This window comes from Lichenostomus cassidix, chromosome 5 (assembly GCF_008360975.1).
Source record: "Lichenostomus cassidix isolate B80296 chromosome 5, HeHo_3.0, whole genome shotgun sequence".
Lineage (NCBI taxonomy): Eukaryota > Metazoa > Chordata > Aves > Passeriformes > Meliphagidae > Lichenostomus > Lichenostomus cassidix.
This window is the reverse complement of record NC_139486.1, coordinates 53842038-53868108: the sequence shown is the minus strand read 5'-3', so window position 1 is coordinate 53868108 and position 26071 is coordinate 53842038. Positions and strand designations below refer to the sequence as shown.

The 26071-nt window shown below is 40.9% G+C and overlaps 1 protein-coding gene and 1 long non-coding RNA gene across 2 annotated transcripts in view; one reads left to right on the top strand and one right to left on the bottom strand.

Annotated features, from left to right (window-relative positions):
• SWAP70 (switching B cell complex subunit SWAP70) overlaps positions 1 to 26071 on the top strand; it is a 35195-nt gene that overhangs the window by 6872 nt on the left and 2252 nt on the right. The window contains exons 2-11 of the mRNA XM_085063134.1: positions 1254 to 1394; positions 6283 to 6456; positions 14194 to 14421; positions 16921 to 17067; positions 17317 to 17425; positions 18554 to 18735; positions 22106 to 22213; positions 23401 to 23567; positions 24320 to 24518; positions 25881 to 25977. Of these exons, the coding sequence (XP_084919260.1) occupies positions 1254 to 1394; positions 6283 to 6456; positions 14194 to 14421; positions 16921 to 17067; positions 17317 to 17425; positions 18554 to 18735; positions 22106 to 22213; positions 23401 to 23567; positions 24320 to 24518; positions 25881 to 25977 (1552 nt within the window). The remainder of the gene's footprint in view (positions 1 to 1253; positions 1395 to 6282; positions 6457 to 14193; positions 14422 to 16920; positions 17068 to 17316; positions 17426 to 18553; positions 18736 to 22105; positions 22214 to 23400; positions 23568 to 24319; positions 24519 to 25880; positions 25978 to 26071) is intronic.
• LOC146436675 (uncharacterized) overlaps positions 13787 to 26071 on the bottom strand; it is a 29441-nt gene continuing 17156 nt past the window's right edge. The window contains exon 5 of the long non-coding RNA XR_014852751.1: positions 13787 to 13928. This is a non-coding gene — a long non-coding RNA (uncharacterized LOC146436675). The remainder of the gene's footprint in view (positions 13929 to 26071) is intronic.

Sequence of the window (26071 nt, the reverse complement as noted above, 5' to 3'; positions counted from 1 at the left end):
TGGGTTTGTGTTTTTAAACTCTAAAAAAACCACACAAAATTCAGTTGCACTGTTCCATGTAGTAATTGATTTAAAAAAAAAAAAAATACCACCGTCAGCATATCTTTTCAAAAGATGTGATGTGCTTTACCTCTGCATGATTTTGTTTTAGGTGTACTTTTTGCCTTTGTTACATTTTTTCCTTGCAGACCATGGCAGGGCATGTGATGTTGATCCTTAACCCAGCTCGTGTAGGTGGTACATGTTCTTCAGAGGCTCAGCTCTGCATCATGCCAAGGGAGAGTGCTCCCCAGTGCTTGGGATGCAGTGGGCAGCCTGTCACAGGTCTGACCCGACTCCAGACAGTGTGAACAGCAGAAGGGATGGTGCTTTGCCTTTTTTTGGGAAATGCTGCTGGCACAGGAGTCGCTGCTGCCTAGGCTCTGCCTTCCTTTTGGTACCGAGGTGTTGGTCTGTGCGTGCAAAGCTCAGCTCAAGCTGAAGAAGTTGAGATATGCTGGCTGCCAGTTAGTTTTCAGTAATTCAGTACTTCCTTAAAATTAGTCAAGTGTGTAGTCTCTTCTTGAAGGTCATTTCTCAAGAACAGACATGAGTACTGGTGGGTGTCAAGTTCTTGACATACCTCATGCAAATAGCTTTTTAAAATAAAAATTTGAGAAGCACACCTAAAACCCTTCCCCTTTCTGTAGCATTACTTTCCTTTGCCAACTGAAACATGGGGTCAATGTTGAGAAGCAGCCCAAAAGCAAGCAGATGAGAGAAATCCATAGTTAATGCTTTAATCTGAATAGTCATTTCTTTGTAAACTAAAGCTACATATTGAGTTGTTTTCTTTGTTACTCATTTTCACTAGATATAAATATTTATCGTTTCAAAGGCTAGGTGTTTGTGGTTGTTTTGATAGCTATCTGACTTCAGTCTGCAAATATTACTCTGGTGTTCCTGCATGCCTCTCCTGGTTTTCAGCTGCATGGGTATAGATGTACAAAGGGGAGCTTGTGTAGCTGCATTTGCAGCTCTCTAGGGCTGGACTTCTCTGGGCTCCCATTGCTTCTGTAACATGCAACTCTCTGAAACCATTGAATTAGGTGTTTTTAGTTATGTTTTGTTTTCTGACAAAACTTTGTGGGGCAGAACTTGTGGTGACATCAGCGTCACTTAGCACATGGTTTTGGAGTCACAGGTCTGCTCTGGAGGGAACACACCATGGTGGAGGCTGACAGCAGCGTCACTGGTTTCTCTTCTGTCCTTAGGTTCTTTCCCACAACTTGTGCACAGTGTTAAATGTTCCCCATGATCCAGTGGCCTTGGAAGAGCACTTTAGGGATGATGATGAAGGACCAGTCTCCAATCAGGGTTATATGCCTTATCTAAACAAGTTCATCCTGGAAAAGGTAAGTTTTGAATTCTTGTGTTCTGTGCTTTCTTGTGTCAGCTTTTGTTGTTTGAGTGGCTTTGCAGTAAGTGGTGCATGCAGGAAGCTGATGCTGGTGTGAAGACACTGGTTGGGAGTGTGTTTTTGTGGGGTTGTTACAGGACAGCTACTCTGGAGAGACTGTGCCTAAAAATGGAAGGGTGCACTGTTCCCTACCTCTTCTCTCCTTGGTTTCTGTTTCCTGTTACATCTGGCCCTTGTCTAAGCTGTGTTTATTTGTGTTCATATTAACAAAACACCTCAGCTTGAATTTATCTGAAAGTGTCTGAGAGCTATAGGTTGTTCCACTTTATGCTACAGCTATAACAGAATATTGCCACAGACTCCTTTGCCAACAGAAGTGGTGAAAAGATGTTCTTTACAAAGTATTTTAATAAGGAGATCCCTTCAGATAGTTACAGTGGGGGACATTAGGGACTGTAGTTAAGTTTTGTCCTGCAAATTCTTTCCCTTCATGTCTGAGCACTCTTCAGTCTTCATGTTTTGGGGAAAACTCTTGAAAGCCAGCAGGGTTTCCTCTCCTCTCCATCATGTTCTAAAACCGGGAGTCACTGGGTTTGAAAGCTGAAAAAAAACCTAAGCAACTATATTCCTTCTTTTTTTTCTGACAATTTCTGTTTAGATACTGGGCTGGACAGCAAAAGACAGCTCACTTGAGAGTGGAAGCATCAGCTTCAACACCACTGATTTCTCGCACACTTGAGGGCCAGCCCCAGAAACCCTCAAACTTTGATGCTGTGGCTGCAGAGATACAGAACAGTTTGCTCTCTTTTTTTATGTGAAAAAGTCTTGAGCTGACATATTGCTGAGAAGTGCAATGCATCAGCTGCAAACTCCTTAGCCCCATTTGCTGATTTTTGCTCCTAAATGAAGTGGTGGTGAGAAATGTGATTGCTATAATGCAGTCTGGCAGCTTAGAAGCAGTAGAAGCACCTTATGTTTAGCTCAGACTTACAGCTCCACTGCCTCTCCAGTCTGAGAGACACCCCAGGAGTGTCCTGTTTGATTTGTGGGAGTTGTTGGCCTTCAATACGTGCAAAGATACCTCAATAATATCTTGGTGCTTTGATCCTGAAGAATCTTACTTTGTCCCTAAGAAGTTGTGATCTCATTTCTGCTTTGTCTTGGCTGTCTGAGCTCCTGTAAGATTCAGAGGAGACCAAGCAGTTTGTATAAAAATTCTGGGGAAAAAGAAAAGGCCTTAATTTATTTTGACCAAAGGATTACATTGGGAGAGGCTGAACCACAGTGGGTTAATACTCTTTGTAGGCAGTAGCAAATCATTAAATAAAGAAAACCCAAAAGAGATATGTATGGCTTTTTCAAATTCAAAAGTGCTTTATTGTTAAAGGGTGTTTATAGGGAGAATAGTTACAGAAATGAATAGCAAAATTGCATTTAAGTAACACTTTTATGGGAAAATGGTGGACCTAGCTGTATAAGTAAGTATGAAAGAGAAGAGCATGACTATGTATAGTTTCTTCTGTTGTTTTATTCAGACACTGATTTGGCTTCTAGTGATTGCCTGATATACCCATATCATCAGTTTGTTGTAAAAGATGAAAATGTTAAGGAACAGGATTAAATTACCTGTAACTTCATGTTATTTGAGCCTGACTAAATGCTTGTAAACAAGAAAATTAGTGAAATTGTTTTGACCGGAGGTTATCTTTTTGGACAGGAAAAATCTTGACTGTGACTTCTTTTAGAGATGACTTTACATCAGTGCCAAAAGACAACATGCAGAGGGATGAAGTCACTGATTCATAGCATGTCTCCTTTGTTTAAAACAAACAAGCAAAAAAAGCAAACAAGAAACTCCTTATTTTTTTATTTTTCCAATGCGTAATCTGTTATTTTAGATAGGGTGATTTTTAAAAAATTGCTGTTAGTATATTTTAGTAAGCAAAGCTATTAAAGAAGGAGTGATATTTTATATCCCAAATAGAGAGAAAGTTCTCTCAATTTCCGGTCATACATCTTATGGTGAGTTAATTGATTCAAGCAAGAGCCACTGGCTCAAAAGAGGTTTTTTGATCTCAAGATATATTGCTTTAAGAAATGCATAAAATATTTAAAGAATGAATTCTTGAATTTCTTTTAAAACATATATAACTGTGACTTACAATTTTATTGAGAAGACTTTGTAACCTTTGGAAATAACTTCTGTTGCACTCTTAAATGCAGTTGTAGCTTTTTGCTTTTTGGTCCTGACTTACCCTGTAATAAAGCCTCTTTATATAGAACCAAGAAATCATCGAGAAAGGGACAATTATGGAGAAAGACAAGGTAGTTAAATGAGGCACATTGCTTGCAACTAATTTTCTTTATCCACATAGGTAATTTCAATAAATAGTTTGAATAATGAGTATTGCCTAATTGATGATTTTCAGTGTTACGCATCTTGTTACATAGCAGATAGATGTAGCTAGGATTTTCTTGCATCTGAAACAATGTCTGTCTTGTTCTGTAAGGGCCTCTCTCAGGAGGGAGCTGTCATTTGCCAATAGAATGTCTTCATAATTTCTTTTAATTGGTTTCTTAACCATATTTTAGCATATTCTCTTATTTACAATATATATCTTTAAATACCAATTGAAAATGTTTCCGTTTCATTAATAGCAATGATGGTATTTTACAGCAGGCCTTACTCAGAGCAGGGAAGAGAGAGAATTCCTCTCTTTGGGGGAGACAAAGAAGGACATTGTTCAAACCTCAGGTTATCTCATCTTCCAGGCAACTTCATGAATGCAAGTTACAGTACCAATTTGTTATATTTTTGGAACTGTTATTTGGGAGAGCCAGAGCTTGTGTGCTGATGTAATTATTGTGTCCTGAATAATTCCTAAACAGTGTCTCTGTTCTGGATGTCACATGGTCCCCACAAAGTCAATTTCAGAATCAAGTCTGGATTCTGACAGAAGGAATTTCACTTTCAAGGTGGGACCACGGGCACTGTGGGACTTATTCCCCTGTGCCAAAATGGTTCTGAAACCTCCTGCTTGACTGCTGCACAATCCTGGTGGCAGGGACATGCTGCAGGTGACCTGGGCTGTGACAGGAGTGTGTGAGGAGCTGCAGTCTGGCTTTGCTGTGATGGCAGATCTCATGCATTTGCCTTTGCCTCAGCCAGGGCCTTTCTCCACACATCTCCCTGTGGTCACTGGTTCCTGCCATGCTTTAAATCAGGAGCCACTCAGAGGGCACCCCACCTTATTTAGAGAGCTTAGAGCACTTGCCAGGTGGTGGCCATGGGAAGGGAGGTTTCCCACCCTGGGCATCTTCCTCAGGAGTGGCATAACCACTAGGACATTTCCAAGGTGAAACTGCTCATTAGCTGGGTGGGAAAAGCACTTAGAGAAAAGAAGTCAGGCTTCATTGGGTAGGGAGGGGAGGACAGACAGAAAAACCACAGGCAAGAGTAGCCAGCCCTGAAGTGCTGGCAAATAGAATGAAGGAGAAGGAATCCTAGCTTCCACCCCTCCTTCCAGAGGGTGTTTGTTTGTTTAGTCAGTGTTTCATTTAAGATCCATGTTTCTTGTGCAAACAAGACAGATACTGAACTTGTGACTATAGCAGCTCTGGTTCTTACAGCTTCTGCCTATTCGAAGGACAGCTGTAGCCTGTAGCCTCTTGTATCTCCACTCATGTTGGTGGCCTCTGCAAGCATGCAAAATCTTTGGTTTTCTTTCATAATCTCACTTTTATGCTTGGAGACTGTTCTTGTCATTGGGTTGCTTTCTTTTTACTTCTGTCTTTCCTTTTTTCTCTTTTTTTCTCTTTTTCCCTGTACCCACGTGAGTTCATCAACTTCCCTACTCTGTCACTGACTGAGCCAGTGTGGGTCACCCTCCACTATATTTGACCACTTACCAGACTGAACAGGAAATCATACAGTTTGCATTGGTGTTCTTGAAGGATCTAAGATCTGTGGTTTGGCTTATCATAAAAAAAAATCACTGACCATTACTGGTCTCACTACCACAAGAGGTACAAGAACTTGTTTCTTAGACATGTTTCCCAAAATCTCAAAGGGGTTTCCATTACAGTATCAAACATGCCTTTATCAGTTACACTTCGGCAAAGAAATAGCATTGCTAAGTTGTGGGGAGATAATAATTAGGTCTAATGTATAACTTAAATGAGGGTCAAAAAGCTAACAGGAAATTAAAGCTCTTGCATACATACATAATTCCCAGAACAGTAGGTGCAGTTGCTAGGTATGATAAAGGATAATGAAAACAAGAGGCATTTTTGTATCAATGAGGTGAAGATTTGCAAGTCTGAGGAAAAGATAAGGTTTTAAGTGGGTTAGCATTTGAGGAAAAAATTATTCTGTATTTATGAACACCCTACAAGAGTTAGTTTGAGTAATGTGAGGTAATAAACATATTAAAGGTCTTTCCCAGCTGTTGTTCCAATATCACTTTTAGTATATCCACGTGTGGCTTTGGCTACGCTGGTTTCCAAATTTGCTATATAAAATCTCAGTAAGTCAGTGCAATAGGAGGGCACTTGGAACTTACACAGTTCTGGAGAAGGTTTGGAAGCTAACACTGTTGTGCTAGAGGAAACACAGAGTGCAGTGTGGCCTCATTCCCACAAAGTCAGGATGTTATTAACTCAACCAGAAATTGGAGGTTGGATGTTAGTTTTGCTGAGAGAAATTCTTTATTTGACCCTATGCAGGAAGTCAGGCTAGGTTGCTCTTTTTGGGCCTTGATGTTTCATGCAAGCTACAATTTTCTCACTGCTTTTTGTGTGATGTAGCCTGGTAAACTTGGTCTGTCTGCTATTCTGTGCCATTCGTTCATATCAAATTCTTTGTTGTTCAATTTCTTCTCTAGGTTCAAGGAAACTTTGACAAAGTTGAATTCAACAGGATGTGCTGGACTCTCTGTGCTAAAAAGAACCTCTCTAAAAGTCCTTTGCTGATCAGTGATGAAGATGCATTTAAAGTGTGGGTTATTTTTAACTTCTTGTCAGAGGACAAATACCCTTTAATCATTGTACCTGAGGAGGTAAGAAACAAAAACTTTAGCTATTTAACACCAGTTTGTCAAATGTCCCAGTTGAACTATGTTAGTGTAGTACTCTTTAGAGATTTAAGAGAAGATACTGTTTAATTTAAAACTTTTATTCCCCTTTCTTAGTATTGTAAGGCCTCAGGTGCATTTCTCTGGCTTCCAGGGTGCATATCTGGGGATTTTGACAGGATATTTGAGATATTGATAGCTCTAGTGTCTGTCATTTAAACAGCCTGGACTAAACAGGATGAACAGGATATGCATGGATGTAATCTTTAATCACTGCACTTGCTTATAGGTGGTTAAATTTTTGCAAGGTCAATACATTAGTGTGATTCTGAAAAAAAAAATTCCCCCCTCTGTGTTACTGTGACTTGCAAGATGAGTCTTCAGTCTCATGTCACCCTCCTGATGAAAAGGACAATACAAACTTTTCTGATGATGTCTGTTTCTGATCCAACCCAGCCAGCCTCTGAGTACTCTTGCTTGAAATGGCTGAAGGAATAATACCAGAGAGATCTCTTTATACTTGCAGTTCATGAACAAGTATCAGCAGCACTCAAATAGGTATTTTAACCCTAAAGCAAGATTTCAATATCTCCACTGTTTTCCCCTTTGGCATGGGTGGGGAAAGAAGCAGAAATATCAGAACTGTTGGCATAAATAATCCCTTGCAAAACTGTGTATGCAAATCCCTGAGGTTTTCAGTTCAGCACTGGAGGACTGAATAATAAATATTTGCAAATTTTTGAACAGCCAGGGATCAAAACAGTCTGATTAACAGGCCACTAACAACATAACTGTCAGACTCCAAGGTGTTGTGCCAAACCCTCAAGTGCAGATAACTGTTCTATCAAAATAAACTGTCCAGTTTTGCTTTCTTACTCACTTTTTAGCAGGAGACTTTTACTCTGTAGAACATTTTTGATTTTGCCAGACTGGCCCATGCCAGGGCCCTACCTGGCATGCTGTATTCCCATGAGAAATGAGACAGTCTTCTTGCTTGCTTTCCCATTTTTTCTGTTGGTTCTGGGAAACAGGATCATGGATATAAAAGCTAAGACAGCTTCTTTCTTAGTGGTGCCAAATTTGTCTTCGGTAGGTCAGAGCCTCTAATAAATGCCAAAACTGGGACTAAAATCTACATCTCTGGTTTGTCAGTATGTTCTCCACTGTGCAGCCTGGTTTACCTGTGGGCAGACATTTCACATCTCCTAAATTGCTGGCATGGTTCAAAGCTTCAGACCTGCCAGCTCTGGGGCGTTGGTCGCTGCTCCTCCTCTGCCAAGCAAGCCCCAGATTTGTGCTGCCTTCTGTAGCTGCTGCCAGGTGATGGCAACGTGTCTGTGTGTTGGCAGATGTGCTGCAGAGTCAGCACTCTGAGCTGAGGTTTTCCAGATTTCCAGATTTTGTATGTGCTGCTGTTTGCTTTCGTTCCCATCCTTAATATCCAGGGTTAACCAGTATTGCTCCTCTACTTGGATTATTTTTACAACTCTTACTGCGGCTCTGTGTCTGCATCTTCCTGATTACAGCGAGATTTCAATTGTGCAGTTTGTTTAAAGAAAGCTTACAGAGCCTGACTGAGAAAGAAAGGCTGCTCTGTTCTTATCATATACAATGCCTGTATTCACTCTACCTTCACTCAGACCACACAGGTAATATAATCAGCCACTGGAGGAATGCTCTCTGTTGAACACATTCCTTTCTGGTCTGCAGTGATCCTGCATCAGGTTCTCTGTACCTCTGGAAAATTTTGTATTTACTCACCTACTCTTTGCACAAAATTCCCGAAGTAAAACTGCAGTCTCCATTTCAGTCAGTTTTGCTTTTTCTCAGATGTTTCGTATCTGCCTTTTTTACCAAATGGCTTGCACGTCGTGTATAAAGTGAGGGGATTTTTACAAAGTGAAGAAGAGAGGAGAGGGGGGATGGAAGCACTGCAGTTCTGTGATGTCGACGTTTTGCTGAGAGCAATGTAAACCTCTCAAGTGTGACTACAGCTTCCCACCCAGGGAGCAGGCTTGCCTTCCCTGCCCGACTGTTGCTCTTACCGCTGTCTGAGAATATTGCAACACACAATCTGCTGCAGTTTCTGGCTTAAAGATCCAGCTGTTTGTGTGGGATCCAGCTGTTTCCTCTCCTCCCTCCCTTCCACATTGTTGGCTTTGTTGTTTTTTTTATGGTGGTATTTTTTGTTGTTGTTTTTGTTTGTTTTCCACTTTATAAGTAACTGAGAAGCTTGCCACATACTTTCAGGTTAGAAGGATGATCACTTAAAGATTTTTGCATCCTACTTTGGGGATGGCAAGACACCTTAGGTCTCCAGTGAATGTATTAACACAATTTCATGTACCTATAAGGATGCCTTTTCTTCCTCCTTGGAGGAACTACTCTTACAGACCTGCTTGGGAGTCTGAATTTCCTCTTTTTTTTTTTTTTTTCTTTTTTCTTTCTGTAATTTTTAAAATGAGACAAGCAGTTTCTGCAGTCATTTCATAGATTTCATATCTCAAATCTGGAAAAGTCTCCTGCTTGAGTGCAGTTTCACTTTATTTGTACTCTGCTGACTAAATATTGAAGCTGCTGTCCTTCCTTCTTGCCCATGCCACATACTTCTGCACTCGTGCTGCTGTGCTGGGCCTTTCCTATGAGACAGCTGAATGTGGTGGGGCTGTTACCCCATGGACAAAGTGTAAAGTCTTGATTCCCTGCCCAAGTGTTGAATGGGCAACAAATGGGGAATGGCTGCAGCTCATCCAGAGAAGGGAAAAGAGGCTACTTTGGAAAGGATTCAGAGATGCAGGCTGAGAAGAACTTTAGAAAGAGCAAAGTGAAGAAAGGAGTGGCCAGGAGGGAATGTGAAAGCTGTGGAGAGGTGACACAAGGGCCAGAAGTTGCTTGTATAGCAGAGGCCAGGCTGAAAGCCAGAGCTCCTCAGCTGCCCTGGAAGCAGGGATGTGAGCCCTGCATTTGAGGGAAATAAGGTTAATAGAATCCAGCCTGGAGAAGGGCTTGGGCTGGGGTGTGCAGTTCTGGAATGTGACTTCAAGCTTGAGAGGATCCCTCTGTGCTGTGGGAAGAAGTCAGGTAACACAGAGACAGTAGCTGGTGGCTACAGGGAGCGCTGGGCACAGCTGGCCTTGCACTCAGTGTTCCTTCTGCTGCTACTGGTGGGCAGCTGAGAGCACTTGGGAGAGCTGGGAAGGAGCAGAGATCTGTGAATGTCTGTTCTGCAAAGGTGCTCATGTGCCAAGGGAGAACACAGGGGTTGGATGGGAGCTCCTTCCCCTCCCCACAGCCAGGCTTTTCCATTAGATCATCTGAGATGCAAACATCCAAGTGTGTGTTTCCTTCAGCTCTTGCAGGCATTACCTCTTCCATGAGAAGGATAAAATAAAGGGAAAAAGGTGGAGACAACTGAAGCCATAAGAGGAGAACTATTTCTATTTTGTTGTGTGCTTCCCTTACAATTCACCTCTTAGCTGTTACAGACTCGTTTGCACGTCTTGGGATTGTTTAACCAGACATTTTGTTTTATAAAAAGGTTTCCAGACACTTCCCCTTTCTCATTTCTGGCCATGTGACTGCAGCCTTGGGAATGCTTTATCGCCCGAGAGCTGTGGTGTGTGGTTAGTTGTGTTTCTGAGCCATTCTTCGTGGTGAAACTCACAGATACACACAATGCAAGCTGCATACTCTGTTGTAATCCAATGTTTGCAACTTGTTTCAAATAAGCAAACATATTTGCTGCTTTTGGCTTCATGAGGAAAGATTTGTACAGTCATTTTTCACTTGTCCTCTAGTCTTCAACTGTATTAACACACAGCATTTCTAATCCTCCTAAGAGGACAAACTCTGTGTGGCTTTTTGTGCATTTGAAAGTGAGGTGATGTTTTCTCACCTGAGGAGGTGAGAATCTGATCCAGAGGTGATTCTTCTGGAGGCATTTCTTGCAGAAAAAGTGCTTTTTATGACCATGTTTGCTTCCCTGTTCTGCATTCTAGTACCAGAAACTGAAACAGTGGATAAAATACTGGGAATTGACCCTTGGCCCTTCAGAAAGAACATCAAAACTGATATAAAGAGAATGAAAGCTGCTTGTGTGGGGCTTTAATTGACTCATGATCTTTAAAACTTGATGACAGTGCTTAGCAAGATGTTCAGTCACTGAAGAGTTGCACCAGTTCTTCCCATTTCACTGCCTTCTTCCTTGATTGCTGCATGAAATACAGTTTTCAACTTATGCAGCAGGTTGTTTTTTGAATTGACCTTTACTATATTTTATTTAATTCTGTTTTAATTTTGAAAAAAAAAGAGAGAAATATGGTAGTGGCTTACACTGGATAATGACCATGGTTTTGCTGGTGGAAAGAAGAAACAAATCCTTGACTTAAATGTAAATGATGTTCTGATGGGATGAAAGAAAGGAGTTGATGATGACTGTGGGAGGGGATATGATTGCTTTCATGGCTGTTGCCCAGTAACAAATACTTCTACAGAATTTTGTCCAATGTGTGTAGACTTTTGACATCTGCTTTGACAATATCACACACCTTATTTGAATAGTGTGAACCAGAATAGCCTTGGCTGCTGTGCTCTGCTGGGCATGAAGACCTCCTTGGCATGATTTTTCTTATTCTAAGAGACCCACTCATATATCAGAAGAATGTGTGAAAAATCTGTGATACTTCATTCCCTGTGGAAGAAGGAGTAACTGGAAGAGAAGACCTAATAGACATTGAAACGTGGGGAAAAGAAAGTGCCCTCTGAAAGAAGCTCCCAAACTGGCTCATGTTAGAGCTCTGTTCTTTATGTTATCTTTGATTTTTCTTTCAAAATTCCATCTGGAAAGTTTCTGTTGGTTTGAGATGGAAGCTGTTTTTAGTAGTGTGGAACCACTTGGTCCCTACTGGTGTATGAAGTGTTAGTAACTCCCTGGTATTTTTGCACTTTTATTTTGCATATTTTTGGTCTGAAAGCAAGGTCCCATCAGAATAGCAGCAAATGTCACTTCACCTTCGCTTTTCAACATTGCTTTTTAACCACAAGAGTAGGTTATATTTGAGACAAGAGACTTAATTTCAGTTACTTGCTGTGTTGACATGCCTCTGTGGAGGAGGGGAAATGTCATTTGCTCTCAGAGGTTCCTCATTTCAGCACATAATGGGTGATCTCTATTTGCTTTCACACTGGTGCAACCTATTTCTTTGTATTTACCTTATACTTCCATATTCATACTGTGCTACAGTCACTGTTCCTTTTGAGCAGATATATTAGATAAACTTTTTCTAGCAACTTTGGTTAGCCATGTACTTAACTGAATTCAAGATAAACCTTGAAACTTTTTTTTTTAAATTTTAGAAATTGATTCGTAAGATGCACAGGTCATTTTTCAGTTAAGAAGAGTTAATGTAGTTTAAAATAATGAATATTTTGTGTACTTTAGTGGGATTATAAGATATTTGTGATTTATAGATGAGAGTTAACAGACTTAAATAGTTAATTCTATTCTAGGAATCAAAATAAGATAAACTGTGTACAAATAACATTAAAGGAAACAATGTGTTGGCTTATTTTTACAGTATTATATGGTAACACGTACTAGCCAAGAGTTTTGCATTACTTCATTTCCAGACCATTAGTTTGATCTACATTTTATTCATATGTCTTGAGCAAAAATGGGAAAAAAAAATTCAGGTATGCTCTTTGTGTGTGTGTGTTCCATTGTCTGCAAGTGAGTCCTAGTACTGTGAGATAATTAACCTAAGGAATTTGAGAGCTGCCGTGCCTCAAGCAGTGTAAGAGGTTGTGAAATCCTGGAACAACACATTTTAAAGTTAGATTTCATATTTTTAAAAGTTGTTACTGTGTAGCATTTTGGCAGGTATACTATCTACCCAGTTAAGCCAGAGTTATTTTAGCTTTCCTTCCAGCTAAAGTCCAGGATTGTAGTTCTGAACTGATGCTGTTAAAAGGGAATGAGCAGGGGCTCAAAAAGTCAAGGTTTTAGGAGGTTTGCTTTTAAACTGCTTTGCAGTGCTTTGCAGTGCTCCTGTTCTTGCATGCTGTGGAAGCTTTTTTTGGGTTGGTTTTTTTTTTCTGTAGAACTTGTCTGGAGTAGGAAGTAAGCTGTTTCCTGCCCTTATCTGAATACTGAGGATTTATGATAGTCAATGTTTGAAAGCCTTGCATTATTTTTTTAACTTCAGGATTTGGGAGTATGAAAATCAGCAAAGCATTTTTTAAAGACTGTGAATTTGAACACTTCTGCAGAGGCCTCTGTTAGACCATATCTTTGCTAGCAAGAACTGCATGAGGAGCTAAAAAATACTGAAGTGTGCTACTTGGTGCAGCTGAAATGAAAAGCAATACTCTCTACAACTTCTGTGGGCATATTCTGTGCCTGGCTGGGCTGTCTTCTCCTGAGAGGTTTGAGCAGGATGTGGCAGCCACGTCTTGGAGGTGTATTCACTTCCTGTTCATTCAGTGGAGCTGGAACTTTCCTCCTGGCCCTGCAGCAGCTTTGCAGCTTCCCCATTCTGCTGTAGCATGACCCACGTGCTCCTGGAGTAGGGCTGTGAGACCAAGAGCAGTCACTGAGCTGAAAGAGTAGGAAAAGCACATCTATCTGTAGGGTGAATTTGGTAATTCGCTGTTCTGCTACACACTTGTGTTTCCTGACCATAGACAGGAGTGAAAGGAAGGGATTTGCCTGCAGGAGAGACAAGTAACAGCCACAAAATTAGCATCTGTGCTGCATCAAAACCTTGAGGCCTGGGAATCCTTGTGGTGAAATGTGTGGGGGGACAAAAACACTTCTTTATACTCCCAAATGTCTTGTGTAGAGACTCTTGTGTGCTCAAAATCCTGTTAGACTAACTGAAAGGTAACTGAGCTGTAGCAGGAAGGTCCTCACCAATTATTTTGTTTGAAGAGTCATTAAAAGCATTTTGCACGTGCTCAAATCTATTGATATGCTTAGTTTAAAATATTGCAAGTGAATAGTGATGAGTTTAAAACCAACATAAAAATCAAACTAGAGAACCCCAGACTTTGCCCCTTTTTCATTCTTGTGTTTTTGACTAGTGTTACTGGTGTTATCCTGTGCATGGTTATGCTTACAGGGTGATGAAAGATTAAAGGACAAGGAGCATTTATTTGTGAAAAAAGAAAAGCAGACATGAAAGATTTGTTCTTTTATTTCTCTTGATACAACTGTCAGGATTGTGTCTGGGGATGGAGTGCTTGAGACCTAGAGAAGAGGGGTCAGGTGTAGATCATACCTTGGTATTTTTTAAATTAACTTCTTTGTCCAAATGGCTTTTATTTTTCTTTTTTTTATTTTTCAATTTGTTTGCTTCTTGTCTTGCAAGAATACTTTCTGAAACTTCTTGCTTTTACATGCTTCAGTCATCACAATTTGGAAGCTGTTGCAGGGAAGGTCCCTTGTGTTCTGTAGGAATCTGAAATATTAAATGAGGCTGTCAGGTTCAATTCTTTGTTTTACAGTGAAGAGAGTAGCTGTGGGATGGGCTTGGCAGTCAAGAGTTCAGCTGAGACAGGAGCTTAAAACCTTTGTTAATTAAACCACCTGTGTTTAGGGGTTACATGTGGATGTAGGAATCTCGCTGTAATGAGAGTCTCAGGAGAAGCTTATTTTACAGCTCTGAAACACTTGATTTCCTTGCCTGCTGCAAATGATGGATTTCTGTTTGTGTTGCTGCACAGATTGAATATTTGCTTAAAAAAATCACCGAAGCAATGGGAGCAGGCTGGCAGCAAGAGCAGTTTGACCATTACAAGATTGCTCTCAACACCAGTCGAGAGGGTCTTTCTGCGTGGGAGCTGATTGATCTCATTGGGAGTGGGCAGTTCAGCAAAGGAATGGACAGGCAGACAGTGTCCATGGCAATCAATGAAGTCTTCAATGAGCTCATACTAGATGTACTCAAGCAGGTAAGAACCATAGAGAACTAGTGTTTTAGAGTGTTTTATTGCATTAATTAGAAAATGTTCAATCTGTACTCAAATTTCTTTACCCTACTGAATGCTGAGCAGGGGAAATTAGGTAAATAATCTTTAAGGGTTCTTTTAATATGAACTTATTTTTATAAAAGCTATTCAGATTGTTGTAATTGTAGCAGTATTATGAATGAGCTGCTTCTTGGGAGAGCTTGCTTTTAGAAAGTGAAAGAAGTGGGCTCTGACTTGAAATATGGCCTTTTTTTACACTAGTATCAGTTGCTTGTTAGTTGACAGAATTGCTGCATCATGCTCTCAGTTCTTAACTGGTGACAGCTTTTCAATCTTTGGAAATGCTTTTTTGTGGTTTCAGTTATGTTGTAGGAAACGCAGCTGTGCTGGTGATCACCTCTGTATTCAAACAAGGGGGTCTGGACCAGGGTGTTGCTCGTGCTGAAAGACTGGCTTTGAAGTTGCCCCACTTCAACAGGGCAGAAAGGTGTGGAAGAGCTCCAGAGGGTTCTCCCTCCTTGTTCTGCTCAACAGGCTACATGACTGACAACTTACTTACCTGCACTCAGACTCCAGAAGTCATGCTGGCCTTTGTATTCTTAAGCAAACTTCTTTCTCCAGATTTCCCGTGGCTGGATTATCACTCCAGGAATGCCTTTAAAAATTGCATTTCTTGCATGGGCATTGGAAGTACTACAAGGACCTGAGGAGTCACAGCAGAATTTACCTAGAGAGCTCTTTAAGATTGACTTTTACCTGAAAAGAGTATTTTTTTCATCTTTGATTTCTTGGTGAGGACAGAAACAAAGGCTTTCTTGGCAGGCTTTCCTAAGCCGTTCTGAAGAAACCATCAGAAAGTCTTGGCACAGGAAATTCTTTCAGAATACCCCCAGAACAATGCAAAAGTCTATTTTTGTTAACTGCTGGCTGCCTGTTGGAGGTGAGGGCTGGGGACCCACAGACACACACATAAAGTCAGTTGAAGGCAAAGTGAAGTCATTCTGCTGTTTGATACCGTGAAAATAAATCAACCAGCGTCAGATCAGTCCTGCTTGAAACTTGTGAGGAAATCAGATTTCTTTTCAGTTTTGATACTTCATTGTGTGTCTTCCCCCACATCTTTTTTTTCTTTGTTTTTTTGTGTCTCCTTTCTTTCCTCTCTTGGTGCCTGGGCTTCTTTCTCAAGGATGTCTGAGTGCCTTTGAATGGTTCCTTGACACTTAAAAATAGTTTGTGTCAAGATTTGGCCCACTGCCTCCTGGGCAGTTTGGACACTTACTGGCCCAGTGGAGAGCAGATTCTCTGTTTGACTTCAGTATCCTGATACCTTGTTGATTCACAGAATCATCCTGTTTATTACATAAATCATGTAATTGCTTCAAGGTATTAATTAATGACACATGGTCTTGTAACCAAGTGTTGTGCTACCCCTTTTATTGAATGCATCCTGGATCTCCAAGGCTTATGGAGGGTAGCAACAATAGTTAAATTTGTGGTATTTAGCTTCTGCTTTTCAAGGGCTCTCAGTGGGCTCTTGGAAGATGAGAAGCAGCTGATACTGAAATAATAGGAAATAGGTTTTGCAGAAATTTGAGGGGAAGGTATTAGTCTGATTTGGCTTGGGAAGCAAATTTGGTAAATCAGGAAGGGAAAAAAGCCCTGGCTATCACTTAGACTGTGCAAAACATGAGAGATTGAAGCTGCAGGAGTCTTTCCCATGGCCTTGCAACCACCCAGAGCTCAGAGCCGAGTATGGAGGCAGCAGACAAAGTTATTTCTCTGTGCATTCCTGGTTTGGAGCAAGGGAGTGGGATGGCACATGGGAATAGGCACGGCCTTGGCTCTGGACACGTTTAAGTGGCTTGAAAAGCTGAGCACAGATAAGCTGTATGTGTAGGGGGTTGTTTGGTTTTTTGTTTGGTTTGGTTTGTTTTCTAAACAAAAAAGCTTCTTCAACTGTTCTGACTGTTTTCTTTCCCTTAAGACCTGTAGAGAAAGATACCTTTGGTTTAAATATGCCATTTCTTTATATCTTTCAGCACATTTCTTTATATCTTTCTGGGTTTTTTTGTTTTTTTTTTAAATACAAGCACATTTGCTTGTATCAAAAACTGTTACAGATGAAAGCCATTACAGAAAAATGTTCCTTGGTCTCCTCTCCAACTTCTTCATCCTCTTAATCTGGAATACTTTGGGTATACTTTCTGTATGGCTTGTTCATAGCTTATAGTGATGTTGGTGTTTCAATTTGATCTGTGATTTGACTCTTTTTTTGAAGTTAAAAGAGAGATAGAATATATAAGTATTTGGGGAATATGATGACAGAAATGGCAGGTATAGGTGAAATACTGGCTAACTTTGAAAGTATTTGAATCCACGAGGTAACTTTTCCGTGTGTTCTATTGGGTCCTTACACCTTTACCTAACCAGAAGAGCAAACGGCTCAGCAGAGGCATTTGAGCTGATCTGTTGCTTTAACAGGGCTATATGCTGAAAAAAGGTCACAAACGGAAAAATTGGATGGAACGATGGTTTGTGCTAAAACCCAATAGTATTTCCTACTACGTAAGTGAAGATCTAAAGGACAAGAAGGGAGACATCATACTGGATGGCAACTGTTGTGTGGAGGTAAAACCACTCCAAAAACTATGCATGTCTCTAAAGAATTACTCCTTTTTTGTGTGTGGGATTGACTCCTGATATCTTTTAAGAAAGCTTTTTAAACTTTATATGGCACTAGTTCATAAACACCCTTTTAATAAAGGTTCTTAGTGCTGGTATTTGTAGCTCTGTGGTCCATAACTGCATACATGCTGCTTGACTGTATAACTTAGATTTCAATGTTTGCAAGGCTAATCTTTTTGTTACTCACTCTAGGCCTTGCCTGACAAAGATGGAAAAAAATGCCTTTTTCTCATAAAATGTCTTGATAAAACCTTTGAGATCAGTGCCTCTGATAAAAAGAAGAAGCAGGAATGGATTCAAGGTGAGGTTTCAAAAATGCTAGTTCCATGAAAGTTAAGGTTAGTGGAATACTTACAGCTGTGCTTTACTCAAATTTGAAATTCTTGGTCTTGTGATTTTTTTTTTTTTTATGTCTATTTTGGGCACTTGGGTCTTTAAGGGTTCTGAGACTCAGGAAGAACTAAGGATCCAGGTAAGGGAAATCGGCTTTTGTTGTGTAAGTGCCTCAATTTAGGCAGCCATAACCAAAATGAAATGGTTATTATTGTTGTTTTTCTATATTGGCTGTACTTCTAGTGATGGGGAAGAGAAACCATGTTGTAAATTGTTGCTTTTGGGGAGAAAGGAAAGCTTGATCATTTTGGCACTATAAAATACTGGCTTTGCTTTTACAGTTTTGCTTGAAGTAGTATGGTTTGGTGAGCTGAGGATAAGGCTGGGAATTAGGGCTTTCTTTTCCCATGGTTTGTCATCCCTCCTGTGAGACCTTCCCAAAATAAATTCCCTCTTTACCTGCAGCATGTGTTTCATTGCACCAAAGTCAGGTGTATGATGAATGATTCAAAAGGAGATATTTTTCATGGTTGTAGCAGGTGAATAAAATATCAAAATCATCTGCCACTTCTCAGTTTTGCTCTCTTAAATATTCTCTCGTTCCATGTAAGTGAATGAGAGTTACTGTCTTACTGGGACAAAGTTTTCCCTTGGAGTATCTGTGAGACTGAAGGGTTTGAGGTTGGCTCTAGGGAAGATAGATAACATCTTTCTCCTTGATTAGAGTCACTGACTGTAGGTGGTAAGAAATCCTGAAGTGTTGGGGGTTTTTTCTTGCAGCTGGCCAAATAAGTGACTCATATGTCCATGGCGTGTTACAAATCAATATTGGAATTGACATAATGCAGTGGAATTGTCAGACCTTATCCTTGTGGCACGCAGCCAGTACTGAGAGCTAAGTGTCTTTCACTTCTGGCTTGTGTTGACAGCCAGCCTGATGAGGATTAGGACAACTGACAGCAGTTGTTTCTGATTTCAAAGTGTATTAAAAAATCCCCAATCCATCAAACAGCACAGCAGCGCAGGCCATTTCATGCAGTCTATCCAGGAAGTTCAGCATTCCCCTTCACTGTTTCTCTGCTGCTGTCCCTTGCAGCCATCCAGAGCACAGTGAACCTGCTGAGGGCAGGGAGCCCTCCGCCCCACAAGGAAGCGCGGCAGAGACGGAAGGAGCTGCGCCAGAAGCTGCTGGCTGAGCAGGAGGAGCTGGAGCGGCAGATGAAGGAGCTGCAGGCGGCCAATGAGAACAAGCAGAAGGAACTGGAGACAGTGAGGAAGGTGGGTTTGGGAGCTGCCAGGCTTCCAGCCTTAAACTCAGTCCCTGTGGTTGAACTGGGCTTCTTGGGGTGGAACTGGGCACCTCTGTCCTGTGCAGGCACATTGAGCACACTCCTCCAGAGAGCTGCTTCTGCCAGGCCCCTGTGCTGAGCAGGGGATTGGCAGGCTGGTGTAGAAGAGCCTGCCAGCTCTGAGTGGTGTCTGGGGACAGGAGAGACCAATATTTTCAGTTGCTCATGGGTTTTTTGTTTTCCTTTTCTGTGACACACATCTGTCTGACACTTGGGCTTTTCCATGATGATTTTCTTCTATAGTTTTCCCAAGTTATGTTACGTGATTTGTATGTTTATGGGAACATATACGCTTCACATATATGTAATTTCTATAATTTCTATCTTTGAAAAGATATGGCTCTTCTTGCTGTGAGAGCTTATAGTATGGAGTGTGCCTTGCAAACAGCTTACAACCCAATATTCAAATTCAAACCCTCCACACTTGATGCCTCACATTGTGGCTGCTGAGTCTCTGCTGCTATAGCAGTCCAGATCTTGCTTTGTGCTTACTCTACAGGTCTCCACTACCTTCCTAAATTAATGTAAGTTTTTTGCATTCCCATTTAGGACAAGTCTGTATCATGGCTGTATTTCATAAAAATCCTCCACTGATTTTAGCCCTTAGAAAAAACTTCAGTGATCTTTTCAGCTATAAATATTGTGAGAGCACTTTAAAGGTTTTGTAGCAAATAAAATAATCAAAAATACCTTTTTAAAAGTCTTGCCATTGTCATAATTTGTGGCAAGGAGAAATTTATCTTTTCTTTTTTTCATTAACCTTGCACTGACAGTCCTGATGTAAGTATTACTCTTATTTGCCTTAAAGGGAGTCTGACAGTGAAGAACCATTTTTTAATTTAATTTTGGCAGCTATAGTGTTAAAGATTCAGAATGCAAAATAGACAAAGGATAGCCTGTGTTACCTGCTACTGGTAATAATAATAATGAATACCTGTTAACAGAACTCATAAGGCTGGATTTCTATGATGTTTACTTTATGGAAAAAAAACTTTGGGGAAAGACAACATCCGAGTAACCCCAAAGGAGCAGTAGGATGTTGACAGGCTCCAGGGAGTTTTATGAAAATTACAATGAGTAAACTAAAGAGAGTTGTGGCCAGAAGCATCTTTTGAAGTGGGCTGGATTAAAATGACTTCTCAAGGAAAGTAACTTAGGCTTTGACATGAGCTACTGCACTTTGCTTAAGTGGAACTAGGGGGTAGGTACATTGGTGGAGGAACTGAAAGTGTGTGATTAGTTAGAAGAATGTTCTTCAAGTAAAAGGCTTTGTAAATGTCTCAGGAAACTGGATTGTTCTGGGAAGCTTAGAGGTTCATTTGCTCCTGATGGCAGTGAGCCACCATTTACACAGCATATGCCAAAGTGCACTCAGGGATTGGCTTGTATTCTCCTAGCTCCTGCAGCAGAGTATTTCAAAAGAATAAGAGCTTTTGTCTAAAACAGCCTTTTTTCATGTTTTTAATGAAATTTTGAGATGTGCACATTGGACAGACAGAAAGGTAAGTTTTTCTTCGTGTGAGAGCATGCACAAGATGTGTGCACCCTTTCTGATTAAATTTGAGGTCTTGCATGGGCTTTGGAGACTCTGCTATCTAACACCTGCTGGAATGGTGTGTTCCTGTTGATTCCCCACTCCAACCCTTGTGGCTTTTCCCTGAAGTGCAGAGTTCCCAGTAACCTTACCTGCCAGGAGCAGGTGTTTGAGGATTAAGCAGGAAGTTGCTGATACAGAGTGGACAAACAGCATTTTCTCGTTGAGCTCTCTGGCATTGGCCTGGCACCCCCCTTGCCTGTGACAGTGCACGTTCACCCTCTCAGCTCAGTATTGGCAATGTTTGTTTAATTTCAAAGCAGGGAAGGAAATCTAGAGCAGATTTCACTTAAATAGGCATCTTGGATTTGACTGTAATTATGTGCTTTTAAATGTCCTGGCAGAGGAGGAATTCTGCTTCTAAAACCCTGGCATCATTTAAGCCTTGCAAAGGAGAGCAGTTCTGTGCTATGTTCTGCACCATAAACCCAGAAACTCAAGCCTTCTCCTTCACTTCTTCCCATTTATTTCAGACCAGAGTGGTATTACAAGCACATAACTAGTGAAAGTTTTAGCTTGGCAGTTTTAATCATTGAGGCATCTCATTAGTTCATCTAGGTTGTGTGAGGGAGGATGCTTTAAGTGTGGTACCTTTAGGAGCATGACAGAATCACAGAAAGGTTTGGTTTGGAAGGAACCTTAAAGATCATCCAGTTCCAGTCTCCCAGCTGTGGGCAGGGACACCTTCCACTATCCCAGGCTGCTCAGATCCCCATCCAGCCTGGCCTTGAACACTTTCAGGGATGAGGCATCCACAGCTTCTCTGGGCAACCTGTGCCAGTGTCACCCTCTCTCGGCTTTCTCCAACAGGTCTGTGTCATTTTTGTTGTGCCCTGCTTTTGCTAAAGGTGTGTGGAAACAATTTCTGCAGCCCAGCATGTTAAAAAAAGAAGCATCAGATAAGTTTCTCAGGAAAATTTTGTGAAAGAATGGTTTTATTTTCAGTATTGGTAAAGTTTAGGCTGGTATTTGAGGATTTCTAACCTTACATGCAGTGAAATCCTGATGTATGGAAAAACTGTGACAACTATATTTGTGAAATCAAGAAGCAAGAAAAGTAAAAGAAGTTGCAGGAAGGTGGGAAGGTACCAGCAGCTGTTTCCTAGGCCTTGGCTCTGACTAGGCTAATTTTCCCCCTAATTTCAAGCGATGATTGTTGATCAGGATTTTATTTACCTTACTTGGCAGTTTAGGGGACGTTAGAAAGATGATTCACAATAGCACAATCACTTATTCTAGTCAAAGTTTGTGGCACTTCTGCTTTCCCATGGCAATTCAATGCTTCTCATTTCTGTTTCTGTAGGAACTCTATGCATGCTGGCATGTTTTCACTATTGGAACTCCTATGCAGTCCTGCCTGAAATGTGGTTTTCCATAATAGTTTTCTATCATATGAGGTAGAGAAGGAAATACAGTGATTTCTATCACTTGTGAAAAGCAGGACTCAGAAGAAACTTGAAGATAATTGCCACTTCAAATTTTAAATTGTCTTGCAAACAATCAAGACAGAAAATGACATTTAGAGACTGAGAATAGCCTCAGACATTTAAAAAACCCAAACTGGTGCCTTAATGCTTTTGAGGACTTCTTCCATTTTTGTTAAAATGACAAATCATTAAAGTTCCATTCCCTCAACATGATTTAGTTTTGACAAATTGTTTTTTTCCTTCTTTTCTTCCCCCTGCCCCCCACCTTTCTCTTCCAGCAACTGGAAGCAGCAGCTGCTCGTGCTGCTGAGGAGGAGAAGAAAAGACTTCAGACTCAAGTTGAATTACAAGATCGCTTCAGTTTGGAGCTGGAGAGAGAAAAAATGGTGAGTAGTGCAGGAGGGTTTTTGCTACTATTACACATAGGGAGCCATGTGTTCAGCAAGGGCTTCCCTCACAGGCAGTCACTGAAAGGATTGCACAGATTTTGCTGGGGGCTGGAGAGTGCAACCTGTGTTGCATTTATTTAGGCATAAAATATTTTCACTGGTGAATTCAGATACTGGAACAGCTTGGCTACCATTTGTACAGCATGCAAAGTTTAAATGTTGTTGGAAAAATGGGGGAAAATGGGCTGTTTGAAGGATAAATGCAGACTGAAGTTCTCCATGCAGTTTTCAGAGATGGAGAACCTGAGGCCAGTACTTACTGTATGAATAAGCACAATTAATCAGGCATAATCAAAATGCATTTTATATGTTCCTAGAACTATTGCTTTCTTATGCTGTGTGTTCTTTTACAATTACACACGGGCGCAAATATAAAAAATAAGTATTTTTGCTTTACAATGCTGTTACTATTCAGCTACACTGAGGATTCCCCAAAGAACTGGTTTTCAGTCTTCAAGGCCTTTTTCAGGTTGTTCTGTTAGCTGGGTAAAAGAAGTAGAAAAAGTAAAGTGGATGTGATGGGACATCTCAGAACATCAATGCACACAGTGCTGCTTTATGGGCTGAGCATGAATTCCTGAATACAATCCGTTTCTGGGTCACTGGGGTCTGGGTCAGCTGAGGGGAGCAGGCTGCAGAGCAGTGGAGCAGGACATGCCAAACCTCCTTAGCTGTTTTCCAACTCTTTATCCATCCTGTGCCATCATCCAGATACATCAGTGTGTGAGATACACTGCTGCCAAGGCAGGGAGTGAAAGCAATGCCACTAAATCAGCCTGACCTTTGTGTCTGGCCACTCTGCAACCTTTGTCTTCCTTCTGTAGAGAGTTGTGTATCTCTAAACTAAACAACAAGATCAAGCTGACTGAAATTAGGTTTGAACCTCTGTAAAAATCCTGTACTGCAGGAAGTAGGGCAATGTAAGTAGCCTGTATTATTATTTACTTTTTAAAATGCTCTTAGTTCCACATGTGCAGATCTAGCCTCAGTTTTGGTAGCTCTCTGCAGACAACAGGAAAAGGTTTGTCTCTGAAAATACAACCTGAGGGAAACCTAGCAATTCCTTTAAAAATTGGAAGCCTAAGTTGAATGGTAGCTCATGTGTCCCAAATTTATGCTGCTAGGTAAGACAAAAAATGGAAGAGCAGGTTGCTCAGAAATCATCTGAACTGGAACAGTATTTACAAAGAGTACGTGAACTGGAAGAAATGTATAAACAGCTACAGGAGGCACTGGAGGATGAGAAACAGGCACGGCAAGATGAAGAGACCGTGAGGAAACTTCAGGCCAGGTATGGCTTTGCCCAGGTAGAAAAGGATTTCACTTCCCCAGCCCTCCCCTGCCAATAGTGAGTACCTGTGCAGTGCTACTAATGGCTGTTTGCCTCTTGGACACACTGCTGGAATTGGGGACTAGCTTCAAGTCCAAACACAGGATTTTTCCTTTAGATGCGAAGGCTGAAGCAAGTATGTCTGATTAGCCCTTAGCACAGGGCATGCTCATCAATTTTGGAAAAGCAGGTGCAGTTGTTTTTCCATCAGATGTTGTGCATGTCAGCACATGGCAAGCTGAGATCACTCTGTACAGGCTTTACAGTTGTTTATTTTAAAAGTAGTAACTGTAAAAATTACCTTCTGCTGTATTTTATTGCTGGTTTAAACTGTAATGGTAAAGGGTTAAGTTTCCTCTTACTCACACGGGCTGTGTTTAATGTGTTTTTTCTTCATATATTCAGTCCTCCTAAGACAATGAAGATAACTTATGCATGCCAGTTTCTTTTGGGGTGCTGTGTTGTGTATTTGCATTATTGACTACATTTTCTGAATAGCCCTTTGTAGCAGTCAGACTGCTTGCACTGCTGGCATGGCACTGAAGGCAAGCCAACAAATAATAACTTTTTCCCTGCTTCCCAAGCTTTTCCTTTTTTAACAATATTTTCTTTCCCTTAAAAAAAAAAAAAGAGGAAAGAAAATATTAATTTGGCTTCCCTACATGGATACAGCTTATGTTAAAGTACAGTTAACATCACAATCCCCATTGCAGATTGTTGGAAGAGGAGTCAGCAAAGAGAGCTGAACTGGAAAAATGGCATTTGCAGCAGCAGCAGACCATTCAGATGACAGAAGCAGAGAAGCAAGAGCTGGAAAATGAGAGAATGATGAAGGAACAGGCTCTTCAAGTGGCTATGCAGCAACTAAAGCAACTTGAATTGGAAAGGAAGGAAGCCCTTGAGCAGTACGAGGTGAGCTGCTCTTGTCATCAGCCTCATCCTTTTCCACAGATTGACTGAATTTGAGGTTCTTCAATATCCTTCTTTAAAGATTAGTATGGCACAAAAGTTGTAATAAGAGTTAGGATAGTTAGGTTGGGTGGTTTTTTTTTTCTAGTATTCACTCGGTTTCTAGACCAGTAGATACATTTGAAGAAGAGGATCTGTTTCAGACACACCTCTGAACCTCTTGTATTTATTTTTGTCCCAATTTGCATGCAGGCCAGCTCAGTCATATCCTGAAATACTCTGTGTATGTTTGTCTTCCACTGCAGACTCACTTCATGTGCAGAGCCACTGCTGCCATAACTGTGTGTCTCTTGCTTCTGAGTTAGTTATTTTGCAATGTTTTGATGATGTCATGGCACAGAATTGTCTTCTACAAATGCAAGTCAGTGTGTTTACTGCAGGCACCCACTCCTCAAATTTAAGTATTTAAGCACTGAATGGAAGTCAAGGATAGGTAGGAATTAGCTCAGATTCTCAATGTGTAGCAGTGCTTCATGTCCCAAATTCCAGGCCTGCTCTCTGCTTCACTGAGTGTTTTTGGGGAAGGTCAGTAACTGTTCACGGAAGAAATAAAAGCCAGAGTCCAACAAATAGAGAGGCTGAAATGCTGCACACTTTCCAAGGCTAGAGAGGTGTTGATCCTGCGTTTATTTAGGTCAGGAAAGAAAGCCTGGCTGGGTTTGTGTGTGCAGGGAAGGGTGTTTATGGGGTGAGGTCTGTGAAGGACAAGCCAGGGAGCTGTCTGGCCTGGCACAGAGCACAAATGCTGCAGTCCCTGCAAGCAAGGGCCCAGCTGGAGTACTTGTGGCCACTTTACAACTTCTCATGATGGTGTTACATCTCACACCATCACTGGATTGCTTCTGGCTAGTACTTGACTACTTTTTTTTTTAGGTGACATCTCAGGCTTTTTGTATGTGAAACATCATTTACTGCTCCAGAGGAATTGCTGAGTACAATAGACATATAAAACCACCAAAAAAATCCACAGAACAATTATTTTAGAAATAGTTAAGCATTCTAGCCTTTCATTTGAAATTGCCCAAAAGATCAGTTTAGACTGAAGAATGAAGACTAGCTTCATTACACGGCTACAGAATCTTATAAAACCTTGTTATTTTGTGATTCTGGTTTGACAACTTTTCTCTTTTTTCCCTTTTCCTTTTCCTTTCCAGGGAGCGTGGTGACTATATTACTTAGGATGGTTCCACACTAAACAGAGGGCTGGGTGAATTAGAATGGTTCTGGCTTTTGGTTTAAAAGGTGTTTTTTTATATAAACAGACTAAAGTTGTTCTTGTTTTCAAGTGGGCTGTGTCTTTTTCAGGAGGTAAAGAAGAAGTTGGAAATGGCAGCTAATAACACCAAGAGTTGGAAAGATAAAGTAGCTCATCATGAGGGATTGATTCGACTAATAGAGCCAGGTGAGTTAGCAACAGAAGAGTTACAAAATGTGTATTCATTCTGTTTCATGTAGTTACATCACCTGGTGGTTACTGAAGTCTGCCTTGTCCTGCT